Source organism: Panthera leo, chromosome E1, assembly GCF_018350215.1.
Source record: "Panthera leo isolate Ple1 chromosome E1, P.leo_Ple1_pat1.1, whole genome shotgun sequence".
NCBI classification, from domain to species: Eukaryota; Metazoa; Chordata; class Mammalia; order Carnivora; family Felidae; genus Panthera; species Panthera leo.
In genome coordinates this window covers 22,791,015-22,803,870 of record NC_056692.1, presented here as the reverse complement: position 1 = coordinate 22,803,870, position 12,856 = coordinate 22,791,015, and the positions used below count along the sequence as shown (strand labels likewise).

Sequence of the window (12,856 nt, the reverse complement as noted above, 5' to 3'; positions counted from 1 at the left end):
ACCATCCCTGAAGTAGTGCTGAACTGGGCTCAGTTCATGCTGAACTATATAATAATGTATCCTTGCAATGTTAACTGGATGGAAAGCAATGAGTTCATGGTGATTTACTGTAACTTATGGGCTAAAGGGATTTCAGCATTGTTACACGATCTCTGCAACAGAACCAGGTTGAGCCAAAAGTTTTAGCTGAGTCTGCCCACAACTCTAGTTCAGCTAGATACCAAAAGAAAACACCCTCATCCAATGGCAAAATGCTAAATAGCAGAAATACAGAGGGAGAACTCAGGACTAAGGTTCTAAAGGCAACAAGTCTACCCGACTCCAAGAAAAGAAAAGAAGTCTTTTTATAAAAGGGTTATCAGGGGCCCCTGGGTGACTTGAGTGTCTGACTTTGGCTCAGGTCATGATCTCATGGTTCATGGGTTCGAGCCCCGCATCGGGCTCTGTGCTAACAACTAGGAGCCTGGAGCCTGCTTCCGATTCTGTCTCCCTCTCTCTCTGCCCCTTCCCTGCTCACACTCTGTCTCTGTCTCTCTCTGTCAAAAATAAATAAATATTAAAAAAAAAAAAAGGGTTATCAGCTGAGATGGCCACCAAGTAGATGAAAGAAAGAAAGAAAGAAAGAAAGAAAGAAAGAAAGAAAGAAAGAAAGAAAGAAAGAAGAAAAAGTTCCACAAATAATGATCACAATGGCCAATCTTGGTTAGCTCCTTCTCCTTTCAGGTACGTGTATCTGGCCAGTCCAAAATATACTGACCTCTTCTAAACCTGTGGTGCTGAGTGTCTCAAGACATTCTCTTAATTAGAAGTGCAGATCTTAAGCTCACAAATTTCTTTGCTTCTGTCTAGAGTTATTACCTTTTTCATTTAATGCTTTTCAGAACTGATTTAATTAAAGGGAGTCTAAAGGAATGCTTACTGATAGCTCTGTTATTATTAAGGAGTCAAAATAGAATGATGTAAAAATAGCATACAGTGATTTCCATCACAAATAATAAAATTTGTACCAAAATCCTATTGGTGTTAAAAACATTAGTCTATGTTTTTCCTATTAGGGTTTTAGATTTTAGAAGGCACACAACATCTCCTAGGTAAAAGTGTAATTTTCAGCTGTTTGGCTGCAAATATTAATTTGATCTTCAAAAAGCTATTCAGAAAAGTATCATAAAATACAACTAAAACTGGTGAAAAGGATCTGTAACCATGCAAAAGCTATGAAACAAACTGACAGCTAAGAATGGACCAAATGTGAAATAGTGAAAATTAGTTGAGATCCCACAAAATCATCAGATGACTCTTTAGCTTGACAGAAAAAAAGGGCTTTGATTATCAACAGCAAAGTAGGGGGATGTAACAGAACACTTCCTGAGGTGGGACAAGGAACAGAATGTGTCACTAGCAGTCTCTTAGCTCCAACAGAACCCAATGAGGAGTATAGTAAAACTCCACAGGAGAAGCTCTTCCTCCTGTCTCATTTTCCTTTGCCGTCCTCACTACCTACCTATAGAGTTGTTTGTCATCTCTCTTCCCCACACCGGAACGTATGCTTGCAAGGGCTAGACACAACTATGTTCCCAGTACATAGAATGAAGTCTGATATAGAATCAGCACTCAAATATTTATTCAGGGAATGAATGTTCTACTAACCATATAAACAGGAATACTAGCAAGATTACTTCTTGGGAGGACAATTTTGAAATGAATCATTTTATTGGAGAAAATTATCACAAAATGGACAGAAGCCTGACAAAACTGTTTCATCAACTGGCCTAGAGCATCCTATCGGCATCGACATTTCTGACACACAGGAACAGAACCAATTAGGGAAAAAAAGGACCCAGTCCCCATCCTAAGGCCAAAGTCCTTTCTAGAGAGGAAGTGTATTATTGTCGGAGCAGTTCTGACAGCAAGTTTTCAGCAGAATGCCCTGTGCATCATTTATTTGCTTTGATAGCACTAGTGGTTTATATCACAGTTCACTGGCAAAGAGATGAGAAGACAGCATTTTGTGGCTCTGCTTACAAAGAGGGTAAGATGAACAATCTTGTTCCTTTTGCTGCAAAACAGATGTATGAACTTATTTGGTCCCTGTTTTCACAAATGAATACACTTCTGCAGTCTTTCTCAAGCTTTCATGTGCCTCCTAGTGGCACGCTAGCCCAAACTCAACACCTGGGATGTACAGCGAGAAGAAGCATAGGGCAAACAAGCCTTGTGTTTTATCTTAAACATTCATGCAATTTTACAGTCTAAGCCTTTACACAGCGGTGTTTAGTCTGTGTTTATATTCCTTACCATCAAATAAGAATGACACTGCAAGACAATGAGCCAAGTTTATTCTGCAGCTATAAATGCATCTGCACTCTGCTGAGTACTCCATAGACCGTGTGTACTCCAGTTTGACAAGTACCAAAGTTAGGTGAGACCACACTCTATTTCAGAAGATGACAACAAACTAGAAGAATCACAGGATAGTCTTGGGTTCAAATCTTGACTCTGAGACTTACTTGCTATGACACCTTCAGTTTTCTATAAAATGGGGTTCAATACCAATTTCCTTGCAGAGTTATTCTGAGGTTTAGAAATTATAAGAGTTGCAGCACAGGAAACCAGAACAGAAATAGGAACTCAGTATTGAGTAATTATTCCCCCAAATTGCCTGAGGCCAGCCTTGGTCAAATCTACACATTGATAAAAAGACAGTGGGGTTGGGGCACCTGGGTGGCTCAGTTGGTTAGGTGTCCGACTTCAGCCCAGGGCATGATCCCGTACTTCGTGGGTTCAAGCCCCGTATCGGGCTCTGTGCTGACAGCTCCGAGCCTGGAGCCTGTTTCAGATTCTGTGTCGACCTCTCTCTCTGACCCTCCCCTGCTTGCACTCTCTCTGTCTCCCAAAAATAAATAAATATTAAAAAAAAAAAAAAAAAAAAAGACAATGGGGTTACAGAAGCCACACTGAAGATTTACCAGGCAAACTGGGCTAAAATTCAAAAACCTCTCTCCACAACAGCACCAACTCTAAAACTTAAGCTCTTTAATCACTGCAAATATTTTCCAGAGGAAGAAATAGGAAGATGCAAAGCTAGTATGTAGTGGTTTAGTCCTGTGGGCTAAAAAAACCTAAAATTATCACTAAAATAGTTCCCGACTTAAAATTTCTGAAAGGTAAAAATAAAAGAAAGGGTGGGAGGGCACACTTATCATGGTGAGCACCGAGGAATGTAGAGAATTGCTGAGTCACTCTATTGTACACCTGACACTGATATAACGCTGCATGTTAATTATACTGGAAAAAAACAACAACATAGAGTGGGAGGATTTGAAAAACATACACTGGAGTTAGGAAAAGGCCATTTCTCCTCTATCCCACAATACTCCAGCTGGGCACACTGAAAGGACATTTCTCTGGCAGGAAAACCTTTGTCAGCAAAGAGAAAGGGCACTCTGGATAATGCTTCCTTTCCGTTCTTCATGTACAATAGCGCTATTTATCTAAATAGAATAGTGCACGGCACCTTGGATGAATAAAAGGCTATAATTTAGCCAAGGTCTATGCTGACAGCCTGAAAGTAAAGGCAACAACAACAATAATCAAGATTCAATTATTATTACTTTAGTGATCTCACAGATGTCAGACCTATCAGCGAATGCTGTACGTTTATAACACGTATGCAGGAGTTATGAGCATGGGCGTCAGGTCACCTCCCACACTACACCAAACCAGGATTTGGACTGTCAGAAAAATCACGCTACCCAGAATGAGCACTTTCTTAGGTTTCGTATTAGAGGCACCAAAAGACCCATACATGATTTCTGAAACTAAGAAACAAAGACTCAAGTACTACGTTTGTAAGCCTACATTTAGATAGTATACTATCCTGCTTTATATCAACTATGGAAGTTTCAATACAATTCATCCAACATCAAGGTGACAGTTAAGTTTATATTAACGGAAGGAGGAAACTATCTGCAGAGTTCAAGCAAAAGAGAATATGCTAAGGCAGGCAGAAACTAAAAATGGGGTTATTTCAGTAAGGAGACCGAAAAGAGTATGGAGGAAATCCATTTTGACTCGAGTCCGATGATGAAAAAGCATTCCATTTTTTAAATCTGCAGCTCTGCCTAAATCAATGATTTTCAAAGATGCCTGCCTCCTAAATATATATATATCTCAACTAGGAGACATGGGGTGTGTGTGTGTTTTGAATGTTTCTTTTTGAAAGAGAGAGTGAGGGCAAGCTGGGGAAGGGCGGGGGTGGCTGGGGGGGGGGGGGAGAGACAAAGGATCCAAAGTGATCTCTGCGCTGACAGCAGCGAGCCCAACATGGGGCTTGAACTCATGAATTGCAAGATCATGACCTAAGCTGAAGTTGGATGCTCAACCGACACCCTGGCACCCCTGTGTATTTTCTCTACATCAGAACAATATCCCCACTCACTCTTTTTTCAGTTTAAAAATCACAGCTGTTAGGAGTCACTGTTATTGATGGAAGAAGGCTGAAGTCTTCAGGTGTTATGGCAAATAAGAATAATAACAATGATAAACAGATAAATATTTCCTTAACAACAATTCTAGAAAAAGCCTCTATTCCCTAAATCTCAAAATTTTATAAATGCGATAATGAAAGAAGATAAAACAAGATCTAATGGGAGGATCACAAGAATATGAAAAGAGAAGAACATTCTCTAGTGAATATCAAGTTATAAGACAGAAGGACAGAAAAATGGGAGACAATCCAAAATACAAAAACAAGTTCCAGTCTCCAATTATGCAAAGTGAGTAAAAGTAAAAAGAATGCTGGGACTGAATAACTAAATCTAAATTGATCAAATTCAACTCCTGGCCAATTTCTGGTAGGCTTGACCACCTAATTGCAAATCACAACAGAAAAATGTCATGGGGGGAAGGAACAGAGGTAAAGTCAGAGAGGTCTGTTTTTGTAGGAGGTACTGAAGAGGCCCACCAGAATATAAATCTTCTATCAAAACCAATGTCTTGGCTTAGAGATCAATTTTAACATCTCTACCTAACTCCATTTGCAACTTCCTTTGGTTCAATGTTCTGAACCTTGGATACAAAATTAAAATAACTTGGGCATCTTTCCAAAATTACCAATGTCTAGGTCCTATCTCCCAGAAATTCTCCTTAATTACTCTAGCATTGAGCCCAAAGACTGATAGTATTTTTTTAATATGGTACTAATGTGGGACTAATGCAGGTGGAGTTGAGAACCCCAAGGCTAAATGAAAGGTTAGTAACTGTCATGCTTCATAAGCAGCACAGCACTGACCCCTACGGGTAGGGTTCTATTAGCAATGATAAAAGCGGCAGAAACACTGTAGAGGCCTTGCTGACTAAGGTAACAAGAGCTGCTTGCCAGGTGAACACATAACTCTAACCTAGGCCTAATTTTACACTGGGTCAAATTCTACCACTCCTAGCAACATTATTCGTCTGAGACAGTAAAAGAAGGTCCTTTAAGAAGTTAATTTCAAGAGTTTCTCTCCCTCAATTTGGGGCAGAGTTCTCGAGAAGCCCTCTTTCCAGGAGTGTGTTTACTAATAAGGTCAAGAGCAAAAGGCATCTGGGTTTACCAACAGCTGTGGTTCAAGCACCAAACTGAAGTGGTTCAAAGTGGTTACAGAAATTCTATGGCTTCACTATTCAAAATCTGACTCATGGACCAGGGAGCGTGTTACAAATGCAGACTTCTAGGTCTTAACCCAGACCAACTAAATCGGAATCTACCTTATACAAGATGTCTAGGAGATTTATAAGATTTATACAGATTTACATTATAGTTTGAGAAGCATTACCATAAGGAAAAGATTCATTCAAGAAACAGCACTATCTATACAGATTAAGTAAAAACTCTGAGGACTATTTTCCCTTTAAATTAGATAATTTACACAAGAACAATAAAGCATTTAAAAAATATCATGGCATAGGCTGTCTTGGAAATTCATCTTCCACACAGCTGGGTTTAGGCCTTCTTTGTGATAGTCTCTTAAAAGGATATTAATTCTCTAAGTGAATACATATTTAACCCCATACAGACAAAGCAAAACTTTTACCCCTTAATTTCTGAGATAAATTTATATTACAGAATAAGTTGAAAACCACATGACTTTCTAGGGCTATAACACCAAGTATATACCATTTTGAATACTGAAGTCAGCAAGAGGTAAAATAATAGAGTTACACAGGAACATGACTGGGCCTACATAGCAAAGGCTATGGATTTACAAATCCAAATGGAGAAACATACTCCCCACCCCCAAAAGAACATCCTTTACCAAGAAAAAAAAAAAAGGCCCATGTGTGACTTCAGCTACTACAACCTAAAAAATGCAACATTTTTTCTATTTGAAGTAACACTTGTGGATAGCTAAGCAAAATATAAAGAGCAAACTCACTGGCATTAAGGGCCAGCAACTGCTAATATAAGCCACACCGAAATAACATGTCTGTTTCTTTCTCCACTAAAGTGGGTCAAGAAGAACAGAAAATCCTGAGCCAGAGCCAGACAACATTAAAATATAGGGCCTCTTTCTCCCCTCCATCCTTCAAGCTTAATTTGTCATTCTTAGGTTCAATGAGTCCATTATGTTGTCACCCATCAGGTAAATTAATAAGTAGGGCTGTAAGGCATACACTTAAGAAGGACATAACACATAACCTGCGGGTGATTTGTCAACAGAACAGGAAGAGCTATTTCAATGTTTATGTGGGATTCCTGGAAGTCTCCATTATTATTTCAGTATTCACTGTTCAGTCTCCTGAGACTCCATAGACTCTTCTGAGTCTACACGGAGGCTATACAGCCATGCAGAATGATCACACGAGAAAGCTATTTTTACATAATCAGTCAACTCTACTCATTAAAAATATGAATTATGAAAAGCAAATGCTTACTTTGCCAAGAAAAACAATAAGGAAAAACAATAAATAAACAATAATTTTCTCAGATCCTCTGCCAGCCAAAAATTAAATGCACCTGTACTGGCTGGCATAAATCCCAGACATAATGCATTATGCAATCTCTGAGAACATATATTTTCTTATCTATGGCATGTCTTCCAATTTCTCATGGTGGGAAATAAGTTTGTTTGGGTGTCTTTACATACAAACGTGCAAATGTCTGGCTAAAAGAGTCCCTCTAATTCCTCAGTTAAAAACCTAGTTTCCAGGGAGCCATGTGATGTGACCTGTTATTTTTCTAGTCTTTGCTACACAGACGGAAGGTTATCCTTAATATTTCTCATTTATCTTGTACAGCAAGAAAAACTAATTTTAGTTCCCACTAAAACTAGCATTAGCACATAGTCACAGATACTCTGGACGTTGGAGCCTTTTATTATTAGAATCCTGGAAGCTAATTAAATTGGAAGTATGGGTGGGAGGAAGGGCAGGGTGGATAAAAAGAACCAATCAAGCAGTACTTCCCAACTGTAATCAAGGTACGTTTTTTACACAAATGGCTCAAATGGCTGCCTCAAAGCCTTTCAGAATTAGGGCATAAGCCAATAAAATATAAAAAAGCCAAAGGTTTGAAAGACTCAAGATAAGATAATCTCTCTGAGATCATTTATATGCTGTTCAGGGAAAAAGGAATTATAGGGGCTATCCAGAGTTAAGAAGCAGGAACAGTAATAAGCTCTGGAAAGGATACTAAATATTAAGATTGCTGAACAACAGGTTGGCTAAACATCACAAGTTCTATTTAGAGGCAGGGCAACAAAACCATCCTGTGCATTTGTAAATGTGCCCCATACCAATTAATTAGTATCAATTAATTCTCTGAAGACAAATAATTCTGTCCTTTATCAAAGGACGTTGCTCTGCTCATCAAGGAAAGGTCTAGTTCTAAAAAGCTGAATAGTCCTAAAGCTTTTTAGCACATCAAGAATTAAAAATAACCAAAAGAAAGACAGAAGAAAGATACTCACCAGACTATCTAGACCTCCTCCCAAGAGATCCACTGCTCCCATCTGCATGGAGGACACCTGTGGCACATTGACGGGGGGACCAAGGTCAAGGTTTAAAAGGTCTCCTAGAAGGTCACCTTGAGAGGGGATAACCTGAGGCTGTTCCAGGTTGGTGGCAGTGGTGGTGCCAACAGGGCTGTCACCCGCATCAGTGCTGCAGTCACACACACAAAGAGGAGGAAAGAGAAAAGTCAGTTTCACCTGGGACATAATAACAAGGCAACGAATGAACGTCAAATCTATAAAACACAAGAGGGGGGAAAAAACCTCTTACTTTATAATAGTTCGTTAATACACATGAAAAGATGACAGCAATTCTTACTTTTTATCGAAATATAGCTGCTATCAACGTCGCTCTTTATCAGGGAAATACAAATCAAAACCACACTCAGATATCACCTCACGCCAGTCAGAGTGGCCAAAATGAACAAATCAGGAGACTATAGATGCTGGAGAGGATGTGGAGAAGCGGGAACCCTCTTGCACTGTTGGTGGGAATGCAAATTGGTGCAGCTGCTCTGGAAAGCAGTGTGGATGTTCCTCAGAAAATTAAAAATAGACCTACCCTATGACCCAGCAATAGCACTGCTAGGAATTTATCCAAGGGATACAGGAGTACTGATGCATAGGGGCACTTGTACCCCAATGTTTATAGCAGCACTCTCAACAATAGCCAAATTATGGAAAGAGCCTAAATGTCCATCAACTGATGAATGGATAAAGAAATTGTGGTTTATATACACAATGGAATACTACATGGCAATGAGAAAAAATGAAATATGGCCTTTTGTAGCAACATGGATGGAACTGGAGAGTGTGATGCTAAGTGAAATAAGCCATACAGAGAAAGACAGATACCATATGGTTTCACTCTTATGTGGATCCTGAGAAACTTAACAGAAACCCATGGGGGAGGGGAAGGAAAAAAAAAAAAAAAAAAAAGAGGTTAGAGTGGGAGAGAGCCAAAGCATAAGAGACTGTTAAAAACTGAGAACAAACTGAGGGTTGATGGGGGGTGGGAGGGAGGGGAGGGTGGGCGATGGGTATTGAGGAGGGCACCTTTTGGGATGAGCACTGGGTGTTGTATGGAAACGAATTTGACAATAAATTTCATATATTAAAATAAATAAATAAATAAATAAATAAATAAATAAATAAATAAAACATTAAAAAATTGAAAAAGAAACCAAAATATAGCTGCTAAAATGAAACTAAATGTATACTACAGAACCTCATCAGTCAATTTTAATTGAGCACCTACTCTAAGATGTAGCACCGTAATAAGAACACCAGGGTTTTCCCATTTTTTTTTAAGTTTGCTTATTTGAAAGAGAGAGCACGAGCAGGGTAGGGGCAGAGAAAGAGGCAGACTGAGAGTTCCAAGCAGGCTCGGTGCTGCCAGCGCACAGAGCTCAATGTGGGGATTGAACCCATGAACGATACGATTATGATGTGGGCCGAAATCAAGAGTCAGACACTCAACCGACTGAGTCACCCAGGCGCCCTCCAGGGCAGTATGTTTAAAAAAGGAAAATATATTTCCTGCCCACAAATAACTTACACTCAAACAACAACAAAAAGCAGCATTTACAAAATGACTGAAAAGCACACTTACTGTGTAACAGGTAAAACCGAGTACCGTAGGAGTGCCTGCATACTGACAGGATAGAGAGACAAAACCAGGTGCAGCTGATTCTAAAAGCTTCTGAGAATGATGTTATGACTAGCTTTTGAAGAACAGAACAGTTATGGGGAACTACTAGAGAGAGACCTTCCCAAAAGGAAGGAATGGTTAGTGCAAAAGCACAGAAATGAGCAATCTGACAACAGAGGTGGTGAAAAAATTGTACTGGCAGGACAAGAGATTGGGATTAAGATTTTGGGAAAGAGAAAATGAGGGAGATAAAACTTTGGAAACTAGCCTGGGAAGTTAATTTTTTGTGATAGGCAATACAGAATCACTTTGATTTGTTGAACAAAGAACTAAAAATATTATAGAAACACTAACAGCTGTACGGAAAATGGACCGAAGATGGGAGAATGAGCATGGGGATCAGCGAAGAGTAATCTAAACTGCTACAGCCACCATGCACGAAAATAAAAAGTGGCGAGCGCCGAGACTAGGTGATGTTGGGTCAACTGGATAGCTGTGTGAGGAAAAAATGAGCCTTGACTCCTATTATCTCACAAAATAAAAATTAAAGAGACATAGCAAACATAAATGTGAAGCGCAAAACCGAGGAGAGGACCTTGATGGCCTTGAAGTGGACAAATGTTTCTACAGAAAACATTAAGTATAAAAAGGAAAAAAAAAAGTGATGACCTGGACTTCATTAAAATTGAGAGCATCTTTTCTTCAAACAACACCATTTACAAAAAACGAGTCTTTGTCTCACAGACTACACAAAGATGTTTGCAATACATATATCTGACAAAAGACGTGTATTCAAATCACATAAAAGATTCCTACAAGTCATTCAATCATTACATAAAGAATTCCTACAAAGAGAACTCATTAAAAAATAAGAAGATCAGGCATGTCACAAAAGAGGATCTACTACCTAAAGTAGAGGGTCCTCTACCAAAAGCGGATCATGTCTATAAACATGAAGAGGGACTTAAGCCATCTCTACTCAACAGGAAAATGCAAATGAAAACTAAAACAAGGCCTTGCCACACATCTGCCAGAATGGCAAAAATTAAAATAACTGACAATCCCAAGTGCTTCTGAGGATGTGGATCACCCAGAACTCTTATACACTGCTAGAAGGAGTGTATTTCCTGATCACTCAGGAAAACTGGCAGTATCTTGTATAGCCACTGGGTCATCTTCTATGACCCAGCAATTCCATTCCTAGGTGTATATACAGGAGAAGTAAGTACATAAGTCTATCAAGACATACATAAGAATGTTCATAGCAGCGTTATCCATAAGAGCCCCAACATACATACAACTGACTTATATCATGTTCAAGAATGAGCAAGGGCTCCAGGGTGGCTCAGTCAGTTAAGCATCCGACTCTTGATTTCGGCTCATGTCATGATCTCATGGTTCATGAGTTTGAGTCCTGTGTCAGACTCCACGCTGACACCACAGAGGCTGCTTGGGATGCTCTCTCTGCCCTGCTCTGTCTCTCACTCTCAAAGTAAATAAACCTAAAAAAAAAAGAAGCAAAACTGTCGTGATATAAGTTAAAACAATGGTTATCTCTGGAGAGTGGGTATTAATGGCAAAGGGGCATGAGAAATCTTCTAAGATGCTGGAAATATCTGATCAGGGTGGTGGTTATGATTGTATACAAATGTAAAAATGTGTTGAGCTATACACTAAAGGTTAGCACAGCATTAAAATTACTATAAATGAGGGGTGCCCGGGTGGCTCAGTCGGTAAAGTGCCCAACTTCAGCTCAGGTCATGATCTCATGGTTCATGAGTTCGAACCCGCATCAGGCTCTGTGTTGATGGCTCAGAGCCTGGAAACTGTTTTGGATTCTGTGTCTCCCTCTCTCTCTGCCTCTCCCCCAATTGCATGCTCTCTCTCTCAAAATAAACATTAAAAAAAATTTTTTTTAGGATTACTATAAATGATTTATCTATTTAAAAAGTGGGGAAAATCCCAGGAAGAAAATTCTAGGCTGAGATGGTTTCACTGTGAATTCTTCCAAACATTTAAGGGAACAATAAAGTCAATCCTATATAAATTTTAAAAGACAATAGAGAATTACAATTAAGAAAGTCTGAAAGTAGTTCAGACTGCTTATTCAATATTAATTGTACTTTGTGAGGCTTGATAATTTATTGTCATTAAAAAAAAATCCTTATCGGGGCGCCTGGGTGGCGCAGTCGGTTAAGCGTCCGACTTCAGCCAGGTCACGATCTCACGGTCCGTGAGTTCGAGCCCCGCGTCAGGCTCTGGGCTGATGGCTCGGAGCCTGGAGCCTGTTTCCGATTCTGTGTCTCCCTCTCTCTCTGTCCCTCCCCCGTTCATGCTCTGTCTCTCTCTGTCCCAAAAATAAAAATAAACGTTGAAAAAAAATAAAAAAAATAAAAAAAATAAAAAAAAATCCTTATCTATTAGAGCTACCAGTAATGTACTTATGGGTGAAATGACAGGAGGTCTGGAATTTGACTTAAAATACTCCGGCTCCCTCAAAAAATAAAAAATTGTGGGGGTAATGCATGAAACAAGATTGGCAATATAGTGGTAACTGTGGAGGCTGAGGGACAAGGAGACATGAGTTTGCTATACCACCCTACCTTGCATGTTTTCTAAGATTTACATAATACGAAGGAAAAAAAAAAACACTGTAAAAATTCCTTTAACAATATTTTCTTGAACATACAAGAAAGAAGAATGAATAATAAAATTTGGAGAATAAACAAAAACTAAGAAGCAAAAAACTAGTGATGCTCCTCATAATTACAGAGAAATCTGAAGGGATGATGGGAAATATAAATGTGGTTCCATTGTTAAGTTTCAAGTAAGAAAAATAAGTCAAGAAGTCTAACAGATAGCTTAGGAGACGAGACTGTAAGAGAGTACCACGGGGTGTGGTGTAAAGAGTAGATGGTCTAGATTAAGAAGACGAAGATCAAGTATTGGCTCCAATAATTACCAGCTGTGTGATCTTGGGCAAGTGACAACTTCTCTGAGACAAACTTTCCTCATCAATAAAATGATAACAATGTCATCAAAACACAAGGATCTATTTTAGGGAGGATGAAATGAAAACATGGTGTAAACCGTAAAGCCTTGTAATAGATCAGCGGTACCTATGTTTAGATCAGTTTCCTAAAGGAATAAAGAGAAGCACAAACAGAGAACGTTCAGAATGAGTCTTGCAACACCATCAAGATTAATAATCCGA

General features: G+C 39.1%; 1 protein-coding gene across 5 annotated transcripts in view; it reads right to left on the bottom strand.

The window, feature by feature from the left end:
- Positions 1 to 12,856, bottom strand: part of AP2B1 (adaptor related protein complex 2 subunit beta 1) — a 133,587-nt gene that overhangs the window by 48,470 nt on the left and 72,261 nt on the right. For all 5 annotated transcript variants that reach the window (XM_042916404.1, XM_042916403.1, XM_042916401.1 and 2 more), the window contains exon 14: positions 7,950 to 8,142. In XM_042916404.1, the coding sequence (XP_042772338.1) occupies positions 7,950 to 8,142 (193 nt within the window). The remainder of the gene's footprint in view (positions 1 to 7,949; positions 8,143 to 12,856) is intronic.